The sequence below is a fragment of the Nannobrachium achirus genome, assembly GCF_963921795.1.
Source record: "Nannobrachium achirus genome assembly, chromosome: 11".
Classification (NCBI taxonomy): Eukaryota; Metazoa; Chordata; class Actinopteri; order Myctophiformes; family Myctophidae; genus Nannobrachium; species Nannobrachium achirus.
In genome coordinates this window covers 4,628,308-4,653,848 of record NC_137820.1, presented here as the reverse complement: position 1 = coordinate 4,653,848, position 25,541 = coordinate 4,628,308, and the positions used below count along the sequence as shown (strand labels likewise).

The 25,541-nt window shown below is 42.2% G+C and overlaps 1 protein-coding gene across 4 annotated transcripts in view; it reads left to right on the top strand.

The window, feature by feature from the left end:
* Positions 1-22,856, top strand: part of LOC308293946 (caprin-1-like) — a 37,494-nt gene extending 14,638 nt beyond the window's left edge. For 2 of the 4 annotated variants that reach the window (XM_080736623.1, XM_080736620.1), the window contains exons 7-18: positions 3,271-3,489; positions 4,078-4,130; positions 4,582-4,668; positions 5,014-5,244; positions 9,505-9,604; positions 10,657-10,718; positions 11,056-11,145; positions 15,358-15,468; positions 16,998-17,175; positions 18,088-18,282; positions 19,189-19,292; positions 22,524-22,856. In XM_080736623.1, coding sequence (XP_080592749.1) covers positions 3,271-3,489; positions 4,078-4,130; positions 4,582-4,668; positions 5,014-5,244; positions 9,505-9,604; positions 10,657-10,718; positions 11,056-11,145; positions 15,358-15,468; positions 16,998-17,175; positions 18,088-18,282; positions 19,189-19,292; positions 22,524-22,610 — 1,517 coding nt within the window. In that variant the 3' untranslated portion in view covers positions 22,611-22,856. The remainder of the gene's footprint in view (positions 1-3,270; positions 3,490-4,077; positions 4,131-4,581; positions 4,669-5,013; positions 5,245-9,504; positions 9,605-10,656; positions 10,719-11,055; positions 11,146-15,357; positions 15,469-16,997; positions 17,176-18,087; positions 18,283-19,188; positions 19,293-22,523) is intronic. The other 2 variants (XM_080736621.1, XM_080736622.1) reach the window with 2 other exon arrangements.
* The last annotated feature ends 2,685 nt before the right edge of the window (positions 22,857-25,541 follow it).

Here is a 25,541-nt window from a genome sequence, read left to right as displayed (position 1 = left end):
CTTTGTTGCTGAGACTATAAAATCCTGTGTGTTCATGTGTTAGTTCAGTGCCATACTAGTTTTCATTGCGGGTCTGGCACAACCAGGTGACCTGGTCTAGTTTATTTTTGAATGGCTCTCAGAGCATTTCAGCTGCAGTACCACCTTTGGCCTGAACTGCGCCACCCCCCCCCCCCCCCCCCAAAATCCTTTTGAAAAAAAAAAAAAAAGTTTTGAAAAAGATTTTTTTTTGAAAATAAATAAATAAATATATATATATATATATATATATATTTTTTTTTTTGTGATGACGTCACAATCGGCAGCAAATCTGAACAGCCTGTTTTGAGAACCCGTGGGATACTTTTAACCTTCGCCTTCTCAAAACCAGAGAAAGACACAACGGTCAGAAATGGGACTTTGTGAGGATAGTGGGAGGCTAGTGGGACCCCAAAAAAAGGTTTTAAAATAGGAAAAGTGAAATTTCATGGTGTATCACCTTTAATAAGATGTCTTCCATCCATGATGGGTTCCTTGACTGAGACGATTATGAAAAACTCGATATGGGATTCTCATGTTCGATTTCGATATCGATAAGTCGTGATCAAAAAGGCAGATAACCAATATTATGAGGTTTCCTGCAGCACTTTACAGGCCAGGCGCCCCGCCCGGCCTGAAAACCCCCCCGCCCCCCCAAGGGTATTAAAAAAAAAAAAAGATTTTTTTTTTTTTTTTTTTTTTCCAACAAAAATTTTTTTTTCTCAAAAAAACTTTTTGGACCTCCAACAATGTACTAGGCATGATCGCGATCGCGAAATTGCATGTTTAACCCCCATACCAACCCTATCTTTCAAACATGGCAGCCATGTTTGTTTACATTTGAAGAAAACATAAGGGCTGGTATCTCCTGAATGCAGGAAATACTCAAGTAAAGTGCAAATACCTGAAAATCTCCTTTGTACAGTATAAGTACAGTACTTAAGTAAATCTACTTAGTTACTTTACACCAATGTTTCTTTTTTTTTACTGTGCTGTAGACTTCTATTTATATGGCACGAGTGCTGGTTGATTAACCTGGGGGAAAAAAACAAGTTACACTGTCCTGTGAAAAACGTAGTTATTCAATGTTGAATAAATGTGAATGATAGCATGTAGTTGTGTTTTCCGTCATCATGGGCACATTCATGTGTTTTTTATAGGGCAAATTAAGTGAATTAATTACTCGAATTAATTAATTAATTATCAAAAAATTCCAGGGGGGGGACCAGGGGGGGGATCTCATGGCGCACGCCATGAGATCCCCCCCCTGGTCAAGACTTTTTCCTGCAGGAAACCCTGAACCGATATGCATTTTAAGTAAAAAAAGAAAAAAAAAATATATCCCCCAATTTGAAATAGTGGTTAATTAATTTATATAATTTTCCCATCCTAAATGTCTAGAGGCTCACATCTAGTCGCCACATACTAGAATAGCGTTAAAAACGTATTCCGCAGCAGGAAATCGGTGAAAATCAGTAACCAAGATGCAAAAAATAAATAAATAATAAAAAATATATATCGAAATGTTTTTCAACTTTTTTTTCTTTCGATATTGATATTCTTCGATATTAATAAATGTTTTGAATATCGACTTATTTGTACAGTACACTGTTTATTTTTTATTATTAGGTAGTGCTCCCCCTCCCAGACTTTTTTCTCTTGTGCACCCCTTGAGCTGTTCTGCCTTGCCGATTGTACCCCCTCACTCATGCTGATGTTGATGATTTCTCTATGATTTATAATTACATCTAAAGATGCTTCTTCTTAATTCACGTTTGAACGTGAATGTAGCCTTGGCCAGGAAGAGTTGATGTGTTGGGGCGGTAAACCATGGATCATCAGGTGAGGTGACCGCTACACCCTCCCGATGGAGGGTCGGCAGTGTTGGCCAATCCAAGGTTCAAGGTTCAAGGTTGTACTTTATTGTTACGTCTTTTGTACAGGTACATAAGAGTAAAATTTGTTTTTGTTTGGCATCCTTCAGTCAATGCAGTCGTATATCAAAGAAAAAAAACAATATAATAACATCAAACCACATCTAAAAAATAATAATAATAATAATCTAAAAAGGAGTGCAAAAGGCAAAAAGAGCAACAGGAAAAGAAAAGAGCATCCTCAGATGTACTTGTGCAAAAAGTTTGACATATTCTATACGCCAACAGCATATTTTTCCAGTAGTTGCTACTGTACTGTACTTAACTTTTGTAAACATCTTCACAGAGTGTTCTATGTGCAACAGATTAATATATTCAACTTCACAGTATGCATTTATGTACAGTAGGTGCAATTCAACTTCACAAGGAGGGAACGTAAGGGGTATGTACAGTAGGTGCAGTTCAACTTCACAAGGAGGGAACGTAAGGGGTTGGGGGCTGGGGGGGGGGGGGTGCTAGCGATTCCTTTTTCCCTGGATCTTTCTCGTTTTTGACAGTTCGTTCATTTGCCTGACTGTCCGTGGAAAGAAGCTCTTTTGCAGTCTGTTGCTGGTAGCTTTGAGACTGCGTAGATGTTTTCCATGAGGCAGCATCCACTGCCCATCTCCTCCTCCTGGCCAAGGCTACACTCCTCTCTCCCGTAGGGATGGGACCATAAGCAATATTATCGTTTATCGTGAACAGTCAAGATAATCGTATTGTGGAGATTTAATTTATTGTGATATTGTCCTCCATCATACACTGGGATTTATTCACCTTTTTTTGCCGAGCTCCATATGCAGTACCACTTAAACCCACTATAGGTAAAACGTATTACTTATAATATACATACTTGGTACAGTCTTTTTTTCACTCTCTACCAAATCTCTTTGCCAAAAAATAGCCGATCTACAAGCTCACAACGCGTCGCAAGCTTGTAGAGCTGCAATTATTTGGCAAATGTTCCGCCCAGGATAATGGATCGTTGGGGATATTTTGATTATAGCGATAACATCGTAAATCATGATTTCTTTGGTCACAATAATCGTGATATGACATTTTCAAATTGTCCCATCTCTAGCCTCCGGCTCTATAGCCAGCAAGAGGCTTCTCTAGGGAGGTATTGGGTGGGTCCCTCCTGAGGTCTTGAGGTGACACAGGTGCGTAGTGATCTCCAGTACTGTGGGGTTGCTCCTGCCTGGAGCTCTCCTTCGTTCAGCTGTGCACTCCCTGCACCTGTGACCCCTCTTTTCTACACATGGTCCACTAGATTACTTCTATTTAACTCCTATTCAACCTTTAGCATCTAACCGTTGTGTGTCCCTCCTCTTCTTCACAGACAAAGCCCTCAAGGAGACCCTGGACGCGGTGCTGCAGAGCGGCTACTTCGACAAGGCCCCTCCTCTCCTCAACGGCCTGGGTGAGGAAGAGGAGGACGAGGAGGAGGAGGATGACGATGAAGAGGAGGAGGAGGAGGAGGAGGTGGCGGCCGTTGCCATGACGACGGAGCCGGCTGCGGTGGAGTCATCGGAGGCCGAGGAGCAGACGCTGGATGCAGGTCATTCTCCTTCATCCTAGGGCATTCAAGGGCTGGGTGATATGAGACCATACAATGTCTCCACGATGTGCCTTCTCAGAGATATCGTACATATCGTGATTAGGGATGGGACGATACGCGATATTATCGTTTATCGTGATAAAAAACACTCACGATAATCGTATCGTGGAGATTGAATTTATCCTGATATCGTCCTCCGTCATGCACTGGGATCAATTCACCTTTTATTTGCCGAGCTGCATATCCGGTACCATTTAAACTCTCTATCATTGGTAAAAGGTACTTATAATATACATTATTTTTTTTCACTCTCTATCAAATGCCTTTTCCAAAACATAGCCGATCTACAAGCTCACAACGCGTCGCGTTGCGACGCGTTGTGAGCTTGTAGATCTGCTATTTTTTGGCAAATGTTCCGCCCCAGGATAATGGATTTTGATTATCGCGATAGAACAAACTGCTGGAGCTGGAGTTAGCATTAGTAGTAAATGAGCGTACATTGGGGCTGGGGTACCCCTTTACAATTAGGTAGTGAGATGCGTTTAAAGGAATAGAACACTGAACTGTTGTTTGTTTCCTTGCCCACAGAAGTAGAGATCCTAGAGGAATACACAGAGCCCATCGAGGTGGAAGCTACAGAGGTGAGTCTCTGGTTCTCTACATGGGGTTCACCGTTACACCTTTAAGTTTTGAACAATTTAATTGTTTTTGTCATTGAAAATTGGAACATTATGAATGAAATGTCATTTCAGATTTTGCCCTTTTCTAATCAAATTGCACAAGGCAGATATGACAAATATCTGCCATTGGCTGTTAATTATGACGATTCCAGAAATGCTGCTACGTAATTGGGCTATGGGCTTACACACACACACAGCTACTGTACTTACCTACCTACCTACATACACAGCTGAACGCAGTATGCCAGTCACAAGGAATCTGCTGGGAAATGAATGACCATTGTTATATTATATGTTGTGATGTCAATTGAAGCTTAACTTCATCCAGGGCTTAATGCAGAATTAAAAAGGTTGGGATTATATTGAGTTATCAGGGTGATGACTGTCTCTCTCTCTCTCTCTCTCTGTCCAGTTTGTAAACAGACAGTTCATTCCAGACGACTCGTACAGCAGCAGCGATAAGGAACAGGGAGACGAGTGGACCACGTCACAAACAGAGGTAACAATAATATAACACACAACATTTGGTTACCTATCGACTTCAGTTCCTCCCACCCATAGTTCCTCCCTCCCTCCCATTCCATCCATGAAGGCAGGTCGCAAAAGGTTGTAAGTAACATATTTGGCTGTGGCCTTCACAGGCTCAGATAGTTGTTTATCATGCTGTTTAAAGGACAACCTTGTTTTTATGAGATATGAGAAAAATCCTCGAAAGCATTTTTCAGTGTTCAGTGCCTCTGGGTGCCTCTGAGCCCTTAGTGTCAACCCCTGAACTTGATGTGAAGAAGGCTGAGAACCATTGAACCACGCTAATAAAACGTACCGTCTGTCCGTGTGTTTGCAGATCTCCCTTCCCCCTCAGGCGCCGGTGGCCGCCATGCAGACGCCACACCTGGTCCAGACCACCCCTCCTCCCCCGCCCCCCGCCCCCCTGGTGGAGACCCCCCCTCACCCGCTGACATCATCGTTGCCCCCCGCCGTGGCCCCCCCTGCGCCTCCCAACGACCCCCTGGTCCGCAAGCAGGTGGTCCAGGACCTGATGGCTCAGATGCAGGGCACCTACAACTTCATGCAGGTATGAGATGCTTCCATGAGGGCTGTTACCACAGATATAAAAAGCTAGATACCTCCCCCGCCGCTGCAGTTCATTGGCGCGCCTGGTCAAGGAGTCCTGGCAGAAATGGCGGAGTGTGGAAGACAGACTGTCACTCAAAAAAACTGCTGGCCAATCAGCGTCTTTTCCGGGACTTTTCCCATTCAATACAAAGGAGCTTTATTGGCACGTTTATATGGCCAAAGCAAGTGTCAATACCAGACATGGAGTTGGATCCAGGATTTGGTCACATTCCCGTCTACATTCATTAGACAGATTAATGAATCATGTTACTTACCTGTGGAAAGTGATTCCCAGCGTTCTATTTTCCAATGTGCATCTGTTTGTACAACCCGGAGCTGTACATGAAACGACCATGTTTCTCTCTGGGAACTTATTTCACAAATCTCTGAGTGTTTGGTGACAGCTCCAGTTTTGTTTTCATCCAGTTCCTGATGTTGCGCGGCTCAGAGTTGCGTATGAGAAAACCCGCCCCATCTGCCTCTGATTGGCCGACCGAATTTCCGCTTCTGTGACACACAGGGAAGAATTCCGTAATTATTTTTATTTTTTTTGCCAGGAGTCTTGGACCAGCACCCCCCAGCCGGAAGAGGCGTCTACCTTTCTATGTCTGTGGCTGTTACGGTTATGACCATTAAGGTCGCAGTTACTATCAAAACCTCGACCACCTGTCCGTCAGTCAGTCAGTCCGTCAGTCTGTCTGTCACACGTCACAATTTTGCCCTGCTCATATATCCGCAACCGTTGCCCCGATCCATGCCAAATTTTGCACGCACACTCCTTGCTCCTTACCTCAATTCTCACATGGCCCTCTTCTAGCGCCACCATGAGGCCGATTCTTGCAAATCACATTTTTGGACACTGCTCCTACAAATTTTGCCCTACACACGTGCTCTTGCACTCATGTCATCAACATGGATCTGTCCCATTTAGCTCCACCTTCAGGACGATTTTTTAAAACACATTTTAGGACACTGCTCCTACAGATTTTGCCCTAAAATCACGCAAAGTGGTACACAGTATGTCTACACTCATCTCATCAATATGAATCTGTCCCATATAGCGCCACCATCAGGCCGATTTTTTCAAACACATTTTTGGACACTGCTCCTACTTTTCAGGAATAGAAAGCCTGCAGTTTCTACAAGAGGGATTGGCAATCGATGATGTCACAAGACGATGGGTTTTTGACCTGCCCACAGCCCTCCTCTGAGAAAAAAAAAAAAAAAAAAAAACAATTTTTGAGTGAGGACCAATTATATGAACATAGGTTGAAAAGTGGTGGAGTGCCCCTTTAAGTGTTCACTAGTTTTTTTAAATGTTTGAAAATACTGTATTTGAAAATGTTTCAACATGGACATGATTATGATGATAATGGCAAAATAATTGCAATCGGACATTCACCCTTTCACCCGTTGTCCCGCCCCTCTTCCAGTGATGGGCAGTAGCGAGCTACAAGTAGCGACGCTACATAGCTTAACTACATTTGTCAGTAGCGTCACGGTAGCGCAGCTCCTTTTGAACCAGCGTAGCTGTAGCGTAGCGTAGCTATTTTTAGACTCCAGTAGTGACGTAGCGTGCAACAAACGCTACACGTTACCATCCCGGCGAAATTTGACTGCTAAATAAAGTTTGTGAGGAAAATAATTCCCAACAGATCCCCAAACATGTTGTTCTGCACAGCGCTGCTTTCACTTCATTTCAACGAACCTCCTCTGTGTTGAGAAGTGACAGCGTAAAGCGAGACACTTCACCCTGCAACTAGAGGGATTTATGGCTCTTTGAAGTGAGACCGAGCCAAGGATCTGTCTCACTATGCGCTCTCTACTTCGCACTCTCTACTGCGCGAACCGGATCCCATCGTTCACTTCAAAGAACCGTTCAAAAGATTCGATTCGTTCGCGAACGTCCCACCTCTGCCTGCACCGTGTTCAGGGAACGTCTGAGAACAACTGACATACAAGCTCACATCGCGTTGCAAATGCCAACATTGTGAGCTTGTAGATCTCCGGGGGCGGAGTATAAATCAGGCTTCAGCCAGAGATGGACAGTAGGCTACTCGACCCAAGTACTTGAGAAAGAGTACAGAGTACTCCTGGTCACACTCCAATCCACAGTAAACTCAGTCAAAATGTTACAAGTAAGAGTAAAAAAAAGTAGGCCTACTTGCTTTTAAATAAACGTATGTATTCAAGAGTGCATACCGGTACATGCTTTTAAAAATAAGCTACTTGAAGTACAAATAAAAGTAAAAGTACTCAAGTACATTTACTCAGTTACTGTCCACCGCTGGCTGCAGCATATCAGCTGTTTCGACAGCACACAAGTCAGTGCCCTCTTCTGTCCACAGCTAACTAATGACAGTGAAGTGGCAATTTAAGGACCTTTTAGACATTTTTAATACCTAAAAAAATATAAATAAAAGACCAAAACTGCATCAAAACAAGTCATCATCTATAAAAACATTGGCTAAATTGACTATAGTAAAAGAGGCACAAATTGTGAAAATGGCAGATCTACAAGCTCCAAACGCCTTGTGTTACGAGGCGTTGTGAGCTTGTAGATCTGCTATTTTCACAATATTTATCGGTGGAACAGATTGAAACTAAATATAATGCCTCAACTCCTAATTCCAATTGATTGTCAGGGTGGGGTCCCCGTTCAAAAAGGATTTTTGGGGGGGTCACAGCCTGAAAAGGTACACATTTAATTTGAAAAGTAAATTAAAGGATGACACAAAAAGCCAGACATAAGGGCTTGTTTCCAGTTTTATAATAATCAATCGAACTGAGCATTTTTTGCCTGCCTATTTGTTTGGTGGAAAGTTGTACTTTGATCATGCAGTTGTTAAAAAAACTAGACCAGGTCAACCTGGTTGTGCCAGACCCCCTGTCTGTCATCATCATTTATGACATCATGCCTTTTGTAGGCATGTCATCATCATGTCATCATCATATATACCCTTTATATAGAAAACCCGGACAGACATTTGCTTATGTAGGCCTACCCATTTCATGGGTCTGGCAATAAATAAATAGCTTTGTTGTAGTTAGCTACTTTTGCCGTGTAGCTTGTAGCTTGCTTTGCTACATTTTCTGTGGGTAGCTTCGTTGTAGCTTAAAGGAGTAGTTCACCACTTTTCAACCTGTCTTCATATAATAGGTCCTCACTAATGTTCATGATAAAATATCACAATTTTTTTCTACTCAGTCCAAGTCTCCTAGGAGAGCTGTGGGAAGTTCAGAATCCATCGTCTTGTGACATCATCATTTTCCCAAAAAAAAATGTAATCAATATTTTTGAAAAAAATATTTAGATTTTTATTATCACGAGAACAATGGCTTCCACTTTAAAATTGCAACTTTTCAGGAATAGAAAGCCTGCAGTTTCTATAAGCTGGATTGGCAATCGATGATGTCACAAGACTATGGGTTTCTGACCTGCCCACAGTCCTCCTCTGAGGAAAAAAAAAAAAAAAAAAAAAGGAAAGCTATTTTTGAGTGAGGACCAATTACATCAACATAGGTTGAAAAGTGGTGGAGTGCCCCTTTAAGCTATATTTCATCAAGAGTAGCTTGTAGCTTAGCTTACTACATTTTCCAAGTAGCTTGCCCATCACTGCCCTCTTCACACCCATTGGTTGCTGTGTCTTGGTGGGACACTCAGTGAGACACTCCATCCACTACCATTTTAATTCAGTTGCTTTGTATTGTTGTTCTGTGTGTTCAATTCTAATGTCAAACTTTCAAGTGGCAGTACAGGGACTTTTTTTTTTCTCCCAAAATTATGTTTTAGCAAATTCAACATAAAAAAGGTGGGACAAGGCAGATGGAGCCTGCTGGTTGGTCAGTCAGGGACCAACCAGAAAGTGAACAAAGGGTGAATTATGTAATAATTGTGACAGGCTGGCTGTGATCTAGATTTTTCACTTTCGATCTGACAAAAAACTGACTAAAATGTTAGGGAAGAGATACAGTAGAACTAAAATAAAAGTCATGTTATGTTTGGTTGTGGTCTAAAAGTAGCCGATGTAAAAGCGCTGTGAGTTTGTAGAACGGCTATTTTCACAGTGCAACAAAGTGTCAAATCAGCCTTTACGATGCCTGACAATTATTTGTAGATTCTGTAGATTTAGTCGACTAAAACTGAAACATTTCAGCAGATTAAAACATGACTAAAACTAAATTAATATTTTAAGTCAACACGTGTGTGTCTCCTCAGGACTCCATGTTGGAATTTGACGGACAGCCCATGGACCCAGCCATCGTGTCCGCTCAGCCCATGAAGCCCGCCCACAACATGGAGCTGGTGTGTCCACCTGGTACGTTAACACGCTTAGAACATGTTAAACATGCTTAGAACATGTTATACACGCTTAGAACATGTTAAACATGCTTAGAACATGGAGCTGGTGTGTCCACCTGGTACGTTAACACGCTTAGAACATGTTAAACATGCTTAGAACATGTTATACACGCTTAGAACATGTTAAACATGCTTAGAACATGGAGCTGGTGTGTCCACCTGGTACGTTAACACGCTTAGAACATGTTAAACATGCTTAGAACATGTTAAACATGCTTAGAACATGGAGCTGGTGTGTCCACCTGGTACGTTAACACACTTAGAACATGTTAAACAAGCTTAGAACATGGAGCTGGTGTGTCCTCCTGGTACGTTAACACGCTTAGAACATGTTAAACATGCTTAGAACATGTTAAACATGCTTAGAACATGGAGCTGGTGTGTCCACCTGGTACGTTAACACGCTTAGAACATGTTATACACGCTTAGAACATGTTAAACATGCTTAGAACATGGAGCTGGTGTGTCCACCTGGTACGATAACACACTTAGAACATGTTATACACGCTTAGAACATGTTAAACACACTTAGAACATGGAGCTGGCGTGTCCTCCTGGTACGTAAACACACTTAGAACACGCTTAGATCATGTTAAACATGCTTAGAACATGTTTAACATGCTTAGAACATGTTATACACGCTTAGAACATGTTATACACGCTTAGAACATGTTGAACATGCTTAGAACACGCTTAGAACATGTTAAACACACTTAGAACACGCTTTGACCATGTTAAACATGCTTAGAACATGTTGAACATGCTTAGAACATGTTGAACACACTTAGAACATGTTAAACATACTTAGAACACGCTTAGAACATGTTAAACATGCTTAGAACATGCTTAGAACATGTAAAACACACTTAGAACATGGAGCTCGTGTGTCCTCCTGGTACGTAAACACACTTAGAACATGTTGAACACACTTAGAACATGTTAAAAAAAAAAAAAACATGATTTGGCCGGAGTGTGTCTTTAAATGAACTCGTTGCCTTTCCATTTCAGTTCACCCAGAATCTCGACTGTCACAACCCAACCCTGTTCCTGTCCAGCCTGAGCCAACGCAAGTGAGTACATTTAATTCACCAACAGGCTCTGTATGAGAGCTGTATGATTTATTACAATATGCAACGTATTTAGGTTGCCCTAACACACTATAGTACTTTTTTGGTAACATTTACATCAAATATCTAAATATTGAATCAAGCAACCTAAAAACTGTCCAGAGCTTTCATTAAAGCCTGATTAGACGATACAATTACCAAAAGTTTTGAAAGTGAAATATCCCTTTAATATCGTATTGTCGTTATTGTATTGTTGCTCTCCTGTATAACTATAAGGTTGTTTTATAATGGTTTAAATGCATCAGTTGGATGAAGTGTTGCTCTCCTGTGTGTCTGTCAGGTGTCCATCATCTCCACCCCTCCTCCCATGTTCCAGACCTGTCACTCACCAGACGCTCGGCCAGCAACAGAACCCATTGATCCCATCCAGGTAAATAATGAACAAACACAACCTTTCTGTAATGCATTATCAATGAGCTGTCAGAGCCTGGGTTCTTTCACATTCAGTCATAATGATAACGTATGGACATTACCAGTAGGACTCCCTAATGGGGAGATAAGCAACCGTCAGGTCGCATACAAAACTTTAGAAAGCAATCGTAGGCAATCAGGAGAGAATATGGGAAATGGGACAGGTCCATGATGATGATGACATGACTTGCGTGATTTTAGGGCAAAATCTGTAGGAGCTGTGTCCAAAAATGTGTTTTGCAAGAATCGGCCTCATGGTGGCGCTAGAAGAGGGCCATGTGAGATATGAGGGGGGTGGAGGTTGTGGTTTGTCAGCCAAGGAGTGTGTGTGTGTGCAACGTTTGGCATGGATAGGGGCAACAGTGGCAGAGATATGAGTAGAGGAAAAGTGTGACGTGACTGACTGACTGACAGACAGACAGCCGGTGGAGGTTTTGATAGTAACTGCCACCTGACGGTCGCAACTACATGAACACTAGCGTCCCCGTTCCGAGCATGGCATAATCAGCCAAAAACTAGTCAAGAATTGTGAAAATGGCAGAGTTGCAATGCTGTCACATTGCCAGCTTGTAGATCTGCTACTTTGGGCGAAGCTCATTGGTGTAGAAAGGGTGGGGGCCAACTTCATTAATTCTAAGAAATGGACAATGGCACCATCATTTATATAAATGAGTTGTGGAGAGAGCATGTTGAGCAGTGGAGTGGCTAAAGGGGAGCACACACTGGCCGCGGGCGGCTGCGCAGCGTCGCGTCACGGTATCGATGCATGTTAAGTGCCGCGAGGTAACCCCAACTGGATGCGGCGCGCTGCCACACAGCACATCCATTTCCCCGGTGGGGAGAACCATGGGAGAACATGTTCACCGCGCGGCAACGCTGGAAAAATAGAACAGTGGCGCATCGGCGCGGCAGGCGGGGCGGCAGACCCGCGGCTGCGCGCGTCTGACGGCGCCGGTGTGGGTTAGTTCATTGAAAATAATGAGGTTGTATGTTTTGATGCGCCGCTTCCGCGCCGCCTCCGCGTCCAGTGTGTGTTCCCCTTTAGTTTGCCTGACGTTACGACACCTTAACAAGCTCAACTGCAAACGAGGGAAGTTGATGGTTCAAACGGCCTGTGTGTCAGTTTGAAGGTGAACGTGTTGAGCTCAGTCTCAACACAACTGTTGGCAATGCGTTGCAGAGAGAGATTGCAGACGTCTGATTTTCCCCCTTGCAGGGCAGCTTAGTTTGGGGCATTTAGAACTACAGTAACCTACTGTAGTTCTAAATCTAAAGCAGGTTGCAACTGGTTGCGTTGGGACCCTGTGGTGTGGTGTGGGCCTCTACGGGGCCCCAGGGGGCCTCCCACAGGTCAGGGGCCACAGACCAGGTCAGAGAGAGAGAGAGAAGGATGAGGCAGGCAGGGCCCTGCAGTCAGGCACCCAGCACTGCTGCTGAGCAAACTGACACTGTGGAAGCAGACGCAAGGCACAGCTTGGAGGGGGAAGAGGTGTGTCACCATAGGGTGGGTTCGTCTACTTGACACATGCTATGCTTTGACTGTTCAGACCTTGCTGCTTGCTACATTCTTTCTCCACTTGTCAGTCAGACAGTCACAGGGACTATAGTAGGGAACCTGTGGCACATGAAACATGCAGGTGTTTTTGAGCGGTGGTAAACCGCTCCATAGAGTGGCTGTGTGTGTGTGTCTGTAGCCATTTCTCCTCAGCGTTTTGCCATAGCAATGTGTGTGTGTGTGTCTGTAGCCTGTACATCCTAGACTTATATCCTAGTCTGAAGACGTTATGCAAGCTCGACCACCGCTCACTTCACATTGGGTGTGATATTTTTTTATATATAGTTAAATAGTCAGTTTAAAGGTGATACACCATGCATTTAAAAAGTATTTATGTCACATTGTTTATGTCCCAAAAACGTTTTTCAAAAGGTTTGAGGCTAAATTACCAAATTACCACGAATAGAGAGCCTCTCTCATTTTTGAATGGCTCTCAGAGCATTTTCAGCTGCAGTACCACCTTTGGCCTTAACTGCGCTGATTTTTTTTTTATGATGACGTCACAATCGGCAGATGACGTCACAATCGGCAGCAAATCTGGACAGCCTGTTTTGAGAACCCGTGGGATACTTTTAACCTTCGCCTTCCCAAAACCAGAGAAAGACACAACGGTCAGAAATGGGACTTTGTGAGGATAGAAGGTGCTAGTGGGACCCCAAAAAAAGGTTTTAAAATAGGAAAAGGGAAATTTCATGGTGTATCACCTTTAATAGTTTTATTTCCTACTGGGAAAGAACGCTTAATGAGCTTTGACTGCGTGCGTGCACGTGTGTGTGGTGTAGAGAGGGAGAGATTGAGAGAGAAAGGGGAGACGGCGACGGTGCGACTGGTGTTTATTAGACAGATATCTGGTGTTTATTAGACAGATATCTGGTGTTTATTAGACAGATATCTGGTGTTTATAGCCAACTGAAGACTGTTGTGTCTTCAGACCCCTCACTCTAACGTGCACTTGTACGTTTGGGCCACTCTAAAGCAAACTCCTCATGTCCAAACGTTTCATTTACCTGCCACAGTGTCAACCCCCTCCTGTATTGGATCTGAGGATAGACTGGCCTCTTGCTAAATGATAGTTAGGAACCAAACGGACCCTTATTGGGTATGTAACTCAGAGACTGTACACATTGGCCGTTGTACACTCTTAAGTTAAATTAACATTTGATTTTACAATATAAATGGGGGTCTCACTCTCAAAGATAGAAATGCCATTAAATGGGGGTCTGTATCCTATGATGCATGTCTCGCTGGGGGTCCTTGAAATTGAAATGATTGAGAATCACTGCTAGAATCTCTTCTCTCATGGGGGTGAGAGAAGACATGCCTTTTCAAATGGGGGTCCGCGGGCTAATTTGGAACGTGACGAAGTTTGAGAACCTCTGTCATTAGTGTATGAATACTAGACCAGAGGTGACGGTGCCTTGGTGAGCTTTACCCCCAGGCTATGGAACACTCACTGTTGACCTCTTCTAAACACTGACTGTTAAACACTGGCCTGTTCAGACAGGCTTTCACCTCAGGCTGCGGTGTGTTTACAGCTCTGTGTTCAGACAGACCTCTCCCTCGTTCTGAGGCTGTTTGGTGTCTTTCACTCCTTTTGGTTGATTTGCTCTGTGATGATTGTTTAATTCTGTTTTTTTAATTCTCTTATTGATATCCTTGTGCTGCACATTGTGACTATCGATGTCTGTGAAAGGTTTACTTGGGTCATTGTTTAACCCTTTAACAGGCCAAATGGGGGCACAGTGGCGCAGTCAGTAGTGCTGTCGCCTCACAGCTAGAAGGTCCTGGGTACGATTCCAGCCGGGGGACGCTGTGGGTGCTGGGGGCGTATTCTCTCCTCCGCGTCATCAGCGCCCACACCCTAGGTGGGGTTGGCGAAAGGGCCTTTCTGTGTGGAGTTTGCATGTTCTCCCTGTGTCTCCTAGGGTAGATACCCTCACAAAAACATGCAGTAATCCTGGTCTCTATAATGCCTCCCCCTGGCCAGCCGGGGCGCCTGATGGAGGGGAATGGAACTGGTTGGAATAACGTGTTCCTTCCACGCGCTACGTCCAATCGGGGAAGCTCCCCCTGTCAGGTGATAAGAAGCGGCCTGCTCACTCCTCATGCACTGAAGGAAGCATGAGCTCAGTTCGGGGCTCCTCCCCAGGTTGGCAGAGGGAGAGCAGAGCCCAGGATTACAGCTTAGGCAATTGGCACCAGGTGAAAGAATGGGTTACAAAATCGTGGGAAAAAAAGAAAAAAAAGAAAAAAAAAAGAAATAACTGGCCAAATAGCCTACATATCATTTCCAGAGGTCCATTACATGAAAAAGTTTTGAAACATAAGTTTATCAGAAAGGATTTAGAACACATTTTTAGAGTGGTTCCTTAGAGGTCTTAATGAGCTGAAAGTAGGGTTGTTGCGGTGCTAGATTTGTACAACCTGTAGCACATGTTGTCTACAGGTTGTTGTGGAGTGAATGAATCAGGCATAGTTCAATGTAGTTATCAACTCTGCTTTGCAAGAATCCATATATTTGTGGGTGTAGTGTCTGACGTTGTGTCTCTCTCTCTGTGTGTGTGTGTGTGTGTGTGTGTGTGTGTGTGTGTGCGTGTGCGTGTGCGTGTGTGAGAGCAGCAGGCCCCTCCCCCCACGCCACCTCTCTTCCAGCAGGTCTCCAAAGCCCCGCCCCCTCACAGTGGAGGGATCAACGTCAACGCAGCGCCGTTCCAGTCCATGCAGACGGTAAACACCCCTGAGTTTTAACATTAATGTAGTAAAAGTACCCATATTGTTGTCTTTTGCTACACTTGGATTTGCACTAATTGTCATGACTTTTTAAAAATAGCAGATCTACAAGCTCAAAGTGTGGCACATGAGCGTGTACTTCTGCTATTTTCTTTTTATAGCTAAAGCATAAAATAATTCCAGGCTCAATATTGAACTATGTCATTAACACATCGGATGCCCACGTGATCTCTGACGTCTAATTTGCTGGTGCCCATGGCAACGCGTCATTTTACCTACCGGTGAGAGTACTGGCGAGAAAAGTAATCCGAGTAAATGTAATCCGAGTATGTCCTGTTTATTTCGCGAAAATCTTTTCTTTCAGTCAGGACCGTTTTTTATCATTTCTAAGCCACAGTATTTGTGTTACGGCATGTAGAAGAGGCTGCCGTTTTGAGAAAAAAATGAAAAAAAGGAAGGGAATCCGGAGAAAACGGCACTTTTGTGCAGCCGGTAAACAGGAAGTCAACGAGCCACACAGCACGTCCGGGTGACGTAATTGCGCGCTGCATGTTGGGAAATGGAGTTGTTTCATCACCGCGGTAGCCAAGTGCAGTAGCTACAGTACAGTATAGTTTACTGTACAACGCGTCAAACGCGTCCTTGGGCACTCGTAAAGATCAAAGAGATTGACGCGTAGACACCACGTGGGCACCCGATGTGTTAATATACCTTAGAGGAGTTGTGTGGAAATAGGAAAAAAGTTCCCCCCCTTCTGTGTTGCCTAGAACTGGAGGATTGATTTTGGGGTTTGTATTGTAAAGTACAATGTGATGACATCACACCGTTGGATTTGGCCGTAGATTCCCATCTGAAAATAAGGGACCCCATCCACAACTTTCCAACATCCCATCATGCATTGCGCAGAATGTGCAGGCAGCTTTTCGGCGCCGCTGCCGAGAGTGATCTACAAGCTCACAACGGTTGCATCTGCGACACGACGTGAGCTTGTATGTCTGCTGTTAACCCGAAGTGTCCCGCAAATAATGCTACAGTAAATTCTTGCGGAAACAGATGGATAAGAGAAGATTTTTTCCTGTTTTTTTTATTTTTTATTTTATGTAGATCGGCCATTTTCAAAATTTTTGCCTCTTATTTGACAATTGGTAATATTTAACCTGTTTTTTTATAGTAGTAGTTCACCCCCAAAATGCCTTTTTTTCTATTGATTACTCATGCCATGCAGACTTGAGTTCAATTATATATATATTTTTTTGTTTTTTGTCGCATTCCTAAGCCAATAATGTCATTATAATTAATGTACCCCGAGCTTACAAAGAGTCCATCAAATTATTGTCTTATGAATGTGACAAAAACCAAAACATATTATTGAACTCGAGTCTGCATGGGTTGAGTTACTGAGTAATCAATAGAAAAAAAGTCATTTTGTGGGTGAACTACTCCTATAAGTGTGGTCTTCCCCCCAACCTTTCCCTGGAGGCTTCCTGTTTTGACCCAGTCGTTTGGTTTCGTCCCTCAACTCGCAGGTGTTCAACCTCAACGCCCCTGTGCCTCCAGCCAATGACACGGAGGCGCTGAACCCGGCCAGCCAATACCAGAACAGCTACAGCAGCCAGGGCTTCAACGGCGGCCAATCACAGCCTCTCCCCGTGGAGCAGGTGGAGCTGCAGGTGGAGCTGCAGCCGGCCGAGCAGCTGCAGTCTGGTGAGCAGCCGCCGTGCGACGGTTAAACTGTTCCCCCCAAAACTCTAACCCACTAAACTGTTCCCCCCAAAACTCGAACCCACTAAACTGTTCCCCCCAATAAACTCATGTTGCTATATTATGTCAGATGGTGCTCAAACATTTTTGGCCCCTGGCCAAAGTGACTCGCTATGAGGGGGCGGCATAGCTCAGGGGTAGAGAAACCGTTATTAGAGCACGAAGGGTTCCCAGTTCGAATCCGGGCTCCCCCTCTGTTAATGTTGAAGAGTCCTTGAGCAAGACTTTGAACCCCTAGTTGCTCCCGGTGAGCAGGTTGGTGCCTTGCATGGTTTCCTCCGCCATCGGTGTATGAATGTGTGCGTGAATGGGTGAATGTAATGCACATCTATGTAAAGCGCTTGGATAAAAGCGCTATATAAATGTTTGTAGATCTGCTATTTTTGAATAGCCAAAGTATTTTTTTGCGCCAATCTAAAATGACAAGAATGCTTCCCTGATCTTGATGGGTTTAAAACAGTAGTTCAATCTCAACCTGTGGGCAAAATAATTGTCAAAACACCATGATTTGTAATATGATAATATAGTATGAATATTTAGAAGGAACAAAATAAATCAAGAGGGAACTTATATTGGGAGGGCTGAGTGTTTCTGAAATTTTGAAAAGTGGTTTCTGATCCCTAAAAGGGTCGAGAACCTTAAAAAATTGTCTTTAAAATAGTGAAAAGATGTGTCACTGTTTGTGGTTAATTGATTATTGGATTTGTTTGTGTCTCGTTATTAAGAAATTAAACCTATGGCGAGTGCAAGATTATATCAGCATTATATCAGGGATAAGCACACGAATGCTAAACAGAGACTCTGTGTGTGTGTGTGTGTGTGTGTGTGTGTGTGTGTGTGTGTGTGTTTTCTCAGTAGTGGGTGCCTTCCATTCCCCAGAGCAGCCTGCAGGGGGCCACCCCGCCGCTGGGACGTCCCAGCAGAACCCGGGCTTCGGCAGACCTCAGTCCTTCTACAACAGCAGGGGGGCGGGGGGGTCCCGGGGGGGCGGGCCTCGTAACGCCCGGGGGATGATCAACGGCTACAGAGGGTCCTCCAACGGGTTCAGAGGTACGACTACCGGACCCCCACCCAGAACATTTAAAATGGTTTTAACCTATTTTATAACGATACCCATGTACAGCAGGGGTCTTCAACGTTTTCAGGCCAAGGACCCCTTAGTAGAGAGAGAGAGACAGAGAGAGAGACAGAGAGAGAGAGAGAGAGAGAGAGAGAGAGAGAGAGAGAGAGAGAGAGAGAGAGAGAGAGATGAAGCAGGGACCCCCACAACCCATAGATACCATATAGTTTCATTGTTTGACAGCACAATCATCAGTGTATTTTGTGTTCATGTCAATTTGTTTTTCCAGATTTAACCTCTTGAACCGTCAATACTTAATAAACTTGACTTTTCACTCTGTACTTAGACTGATCTTTTTCTCCTCTACACCAAACCTCTTTGCAGCTCGTAGATCTGCTATTTTTTGGCTAAAGCTCTCAGAATATGGACACTAGGGTTCAAGTGGTTAATATAAAAAAGGAGGAAAAAAGGTTTCTGTGACCACAACATAATGTTTTTGTAATCTATGAATAAATATTTGAAGTTTTTCAGAAAAGGATCTTGAAGGCGTTTTTTGAATCGGCCTCAGTCATGGGCTCTTAAGTCTGACATCATTTTGTAGGCAGAGGAGAACTTTAGGTGCCAAAAGGCCCCAGCGCCCATGATTCTTTTTACTATTTACTCATTTTTCTTCTCTTTCTTGTTGACAGGAAAGTGGTAGAATTATACTTTAGTCGTTATTGTTGTCTCAGATCTGTTGAAATAGCGAGGGACACAGCACTGCACATATTGACAATAAATCTGCTTGGAGGTCTGACTACAAAATGATGTCACGGCTTAAAAGCCCCATACCACTTCAATAGCACGTTTGAAACCCATAAACTGTAGTGTAAAATCTCAAACGTTTTGTTTTGCAGGCGGTTACGACTACCGGCCTCCCTTCGCCAACACTCCTAACTCTGGATATGGACAGACTCAGTTCAGCGCACCCCGGGATTACCCCAACGGGAACTACCAGAGGGTATGAAACATTACTATAATGATTTAATAATGACCCTGAACTACCAGAGGGTATGAAACATTACTATAATGATTTAATAATGACCCTGAACTACCAGAGGGTATGAAACATGATTATAATGATTTAATAATGACCCTGAACTACCAGAGGGTATGAAACATTACTATAATGATTTAATAATGACCCTGAACTACCAGAGGGTATGAAACATGATTATAATGATTTAATAATGACCCCTACCAGAGGGTATGAAACATTACTATAATGATTTAATAACTACCAGAGGGTATGAAACATTACTATAATGATTTAATAATGACCCTGAACTACCAGAGGGTATGAAACATGATTATAATGATTTAATAACTACCAGAGGGTATGAAACATTACTATAATGATTTAATAATGACCCTGAACTACCAGAGGGTATGAAACATGATTATAATGATTTAATAATGAACTACCAGAGGGTATGAAACATGATTATAATGATTTAATAATGAACTACCAGAGGGTATGAAACATGATTATAATGATTTAATAATGAACTACCAGAGGGTATGAAACATGATTATAATGATTTAATAACTACCAGAGGGTATGAAACATGATTATAATGATTTAATAATGAACTACCAGAGGGTATGAAACATGATTATAATGATTTAATAATGACCCCTACCAGAGGGTATGAAACATGATTATAATGATTTAATAATGAACTACCAGAGGGTATGAAACATGATTATAATGATTTAATAATGAACTACCAGAGGGTATGAAACATGATTATAATGATTTAATAATGAACTACCAGAGGGTATGAAACATGATTATAATGATTTAATAATGAACTACCAGAGGGTATGAAACATGATTATAATGATTTAATAATGAACTACCAGAGGGTATGAAACATGATTATAATGATTTAATAATGACCTACCAGAGGGTATGAAACATGATTATAATGATTTAATAATGACCCCTACCAGAGGGTATGAAACATGATTATAATGATTTAATAATGAACTACCAGAGGGTATGAAACATGATTATAATGATTTAATAATGACCCCTACCAGAGGGTATGAAACATGATCATTCATTATAATAATTTATTAATGTACAATGGTGAAAGAACTGGGCTTTAGCATCGCAGCACAGCGCTTGTTAGATCACATGTTTTTTGTGACGTAGGCTGTTGGAGGGAACTTAAAGGAGCTATAGTCAACTTTTTCTTGAAAAACGGATGCTAAAATAAAAATAATGTTTCGAAAATATTTTATAAAAAAATAAGCTTCATATGTGTTTCAATTAAAAAATGACCACAAAAAGCGGAAAAATAATGATAACATAATCATTTTGGTCCTTTGTTTACATTTACAGGGCCCGTAAATGTAAACAAAGGGCCAAAATGATTATTTTATCTTTATTTTTCCGCTTTTTGTGGTCATTTTTTAATTGAAACACATATATGAAGCTTATTTTTTTATAAAATATTTTCGAAACATTATTTTTATTTTAGCATCCGTTTTTCAAGAAAAAGTTGACTATAGCTCCTTTAAAGCTGCAATAGATGACTTTAGTTTTGTGTGAATAAAACCATTATTTTAACCTTTCTGTAAGGTGTTAATACAATATAACTTACAATCTGCATGTTAGACTATGTTAAAGGACCTACACCATGAATTTTCACTTTTTCTATTTTAAAACCTTTTTTTGGGGTCCCACTGGCACCTTCTATCCTCACAAAGTCCTATTTCTGACCGTTGTGTCTTTCTCTGGTTTTGGGCAGACAGAGATGAAAAGCTTTCCACGGGTTCTCAGAACAGTGCTGTTCTGAGAGTTGACGAGAGTGACGTCACTCTTGGATTCCCGTTTTTTTTTCAGAGTCAAAAAAAAAAAAAAATCAAAAAATTTTTTTTTTTCAAAACTTTTTTTTTTCAAAAAAATGCAATGCATTTAAAAAAAAATTCTTTCAAAAAAAATTTTTTTTTTCAAAACTTCAAAAAAAAAATTTTTCAAAAATTTTTTTTTCAAAAAACTTTTTTTTTTCAAAAAAATTTTTTTTCAAAAAACTTTTTTTTTTCAAAAAAATTTTTTTTCAAAAAACTTTTTTCAAAAAACTTTTTTCAAAAAACTTCTTTTTTTTCTGGAAAAACCCCACTAGATGCGCCCCTGAGCAAACAGAGGCCGTTTTGGTATTGCAGCTGGAGAGTCTCATTATAGTAGAGCTAGAACAAACAAAAAGAATGGTCAGAGTGTTTTTTGAGGGTTAAAACCTGACTCAATTTTGAGCATATATTTATACAAAAAATATAGTTTTAAAAGCATGGTGTAGGCCCTTTAAAGATGGGGTGCCGTGATATTTTTCCCCCCTACAACATAATCAACAGGTATTATTATACTTTGAGAATTATTAGAGTTTGCACAGGAAAAGGTACAGTTTCATGACTGTACAGTTTACTGGTACACGGTCAACTAAAAGGATACCCAAAAAAAGCTTTTGGTGTTGTTTCAATTGGAGTCCCTTTTTTACTTGTATAACATAGAATGACAAATAAAACAGTACTATGCAGAAAAAAAAGAAAAGAAAAAGTCCTAAAACACAATGCGAAATAAATGGTATTTACAATAGAAAGGTCAGGGGGAGGGTAAGGAGAGGCGATGTTTTCTTTTACCAGTTTCAAGTAGCAACCGCCTCTAAGCTGCTTTTCAGTGCTGTTTTAAAGGAAGGTAGTGATTTATACTGCTTTAAAGGACAACTTTAGTTTTTTACAACAAGGGTTCATATTTTAGATTGTAATTAAAGAATATAAAAGATGAGTGTTAAAAATTATTTCATTTACTTCAGTAGTTATGGGGGCATCCGGGCATGTGTACAAAAAAAAAAATCATTTTACACAGAATAAGCCCATTCCCAAGATACAACAAAACCTTTCATGGTTGGATGTGACTTATGGGAGCTAGACGTGTTACTGTAAATAGCAATAAAGAAACTGCTGGCTTATTGTGTCTAACTAAAAAGGCACATTTAACCACTTGTACGCATGCCCCCATGCGTACGCATGCCCCACATTTTAGCACGGTAAACGCGATAAAACATTAGAACGAAGCAAATGAATCTGTGATCTGTGGAGTTGCCTCTGGTTTTGTAATTAATTCTTGACTGTGTGTGTGTGCGTGTGTGTGTGTGTGTGCGTGTGCGCGTGCGTGTGTGTCCTCCAGGACGGCTACCAACAGAACTACAAGCGGGGGTCCAGCCAGGGGCCCCGGGGGGCCTCCAGAGGCAGCGCTCAGGCCCTGCGCTCCTGAGAGGAGCCTCTAGAGGGCGACCTCCTCCTGTCCCTTCGTACTGACTGTGACTGACTGACTGACTGACTGACTCTAACTACTACCACACAGGAAGACTGGGCACTGAGGAGGACTGGGCACCTCCATGTACGACTGGCTGTTTGGTCCACAAATGATAAATCCAAAACATTTGAAAAGATGCAGAGTCTTTGAAGTGATGTTTAAAGTAGTGGTTCTCAAACCTTTACGTTTCAGGGTCTCCCCTCAACTCTGACAGGGTACAAATGGAACCAAATGAACCCTAACGGGTTCATTTGGTTCCATTTGTACACTGTCAGAGTTACAGGCTTGTATGGGTCAATTTAGAGCCCCCTAAAGGAACCCACAGAGTCCCTGGAATCCACTTTGAGAAGCACTGGTGTAAATTAGGGATGTCCCGATCACGTTTTTTTTTGCTCCCGATTTGATCCCGATCCTTCCCGACCCGATCTTTCGGCAATGCATTGAGGAAAAAAGAAAGAAATGTTGTCCGTTAAGGTTGTTTTTATAATTTAAATAACGGTATCCATTCTATCCAAGCTTCTTTTTTCACTTAGTGCAGCATTGTATCAAAACAAATTAAAAATAAAGCTCATCAGCTTATATATTTTTTTAAATATATAAAGACAGGCTGTTTCCCGATCTTTTTCTCCCGATTCCGATCATTTGAAATCGGCCCCCGATCTCCCCTCGATTTCCGATCTCCCGATCCGATGGGGACATCCCTAGTGTAAAGGATACATGATGTGAACATGCACGGAACGTCGTTATCTGACCTGAACTTATCCTTCAGCTTCTTGTTCTCGCTCCCAAAATGTTTGGACAAACCTGTTTTGTTGCAGTCGTAGGCCTTAATTAGAGCATGCTGAAAAGCATGTTCTGATCATGTATACTTTAACGTTACTCAAAGAACTTTCTCCAAATGTTTTAGTTTTGTAACATTTTGGCAAAAATAGACGATTTTACATCGAGGTGCCCACTTCTCCTTAGTGCCCACTCTTCCTGTTGCCCTCACAAACATCACCACTGAGAACTCAAACACCCAGAATGCATCTGCCCCAGATAACTCAATGTTCTGTTGTCATTTTGTTTGTTTTTCATCTCTGGTCTCCATTTTTTTAATTTTTGTTATGGGCTCCTTGATCAAAGTATCCCTGCTTTGATTAATTGAGAATATTAAAATGTTTAAATCTAAACACAAGCCAAGCTGTAAAAAATCCCATCACCTTTTTATTATTTTTTCGTCTTTTTCTTTTTTTGCCGAGCCTGTGTTCGCATATTCCTGTAAACTTGAACGATTTCACTAAGTTATTTTTTTTGTATGGAAAAAACACACAACATAATCATCTGCAAAGACCGTTGGTCCAATCCATGGGAGTCCCTTTTTTTGTTGGTCATTCGGGTTCGGGGAAAACGTTTTATTATTTTTAAAAAGCTTGTTTCCTTGGTTTGTAAATTGGTGTGGCTTCAGTTTCAATAAAGATGTGTTGCATAAAACCCAGGCTTGGAGGAGTTGTTTTTTAACACCAATCAGGCATCGACACTAAGATTTGCCCACCTGCCCCCGGCAGGTAAATAAAACTTTCGGGCAGGTGAAGTTTGCTTTCAGGTTGCCCGACCGGGCAAGTGCTCATTTGAGAGGGGACACAACCGTCTATAAAAACAACACCAGATATCTGTCTAAACAACTGAACGTGGCCAGCGCGCTCTGTTTTCTGGTCTGTGGAATGTAACAAGTGTGATACCATAGGCATATTCAATCATAGCTATGGAGGTATTTGGATATGGAAGTATTGAGGCATGACATTTTTCTATCGCACAGCCCCAGAAAGTAAAGAAATAAGTGTTAAAATGAGCAGTAATTCAAATCCTACCTATAATGGACAATTTACTTTTCGGGCAAGTGGGCATGACGTTTGGGCAAGTAGAACATGACCTGTACTTGCCCAACTAGCAACTACTTACTCCAAGTCTCTCTCGGGTGACTGAACTTCTCACCCTATCCCTAAGGGAGATACCAGCCACGGTGAGCCACCTGTCTGAGAAAACCCATTTCGGCCACTTATAGGTGAGAGTAGGATCAAAGATTGCTCGGTATGAATTGTTACATTTAATCAGATGGGTTCTAAGCTATTTACACTATTTACATTGATTTAATGAAGTAGACTTTGAGCACATTGATGTAATGAGCTCAATATAGCTGTTTCAGGTCCTGGACCAGGTGAGACGTAGGAGGAGCCCGGCCAGGAGTCTAACCCACAGAGCCTGGTCCTGCCACGCACCAGATTGCCTCTCCCAGTCTCGGCAGAGTACCGGTAGTTCTGGAGCAGTGGAGTGTGTGTGGTCCACTGGTCCTGTCTTTCCCTAATGGGACGTACAGTGGTGACTTGGATCACCTGAGTGAGAGGTATGGTTTTGCGAGACCCGAAACCCCTACGAGCTTGGGCTACATCACTGAGGATACGTCCCAGGTGCATCCATGCAATGTTTTTTTTTTTCGCCATTTCATAGTTATTACCAGTTATTTTGTATGCCTAGATGTATAGTAGCTGATATGTCAGCATTTCTCAACCAGCAGTGGAAGAAAGGAAACAATTCTAGTCAGGGACGTACTGGGCCCCTGATTAGGCCCGGAAAAAAAGAGTTGGAGAGGCCCTCATTGCGCGCTATAGAGAGAGATCTCTCTATTGCGCTGCTGCTACTCAAAGATTTGCCATTTCAGATCATGACAAGTGACAAGCCAGTGGGCCAATTACATGAGTTATATTTTGTCGTTGTCGGGTGGAAACCTTGTATGTCCAAAACCGTTTGTTTTGTGTGTATCATTTTAAAAATGATTTTAACTAGTGAAAACAGCAGATCTACAAGCACACAACGCCTCGCGGTGTGAGGCGTTGTGTGCTTGTCGGCTGT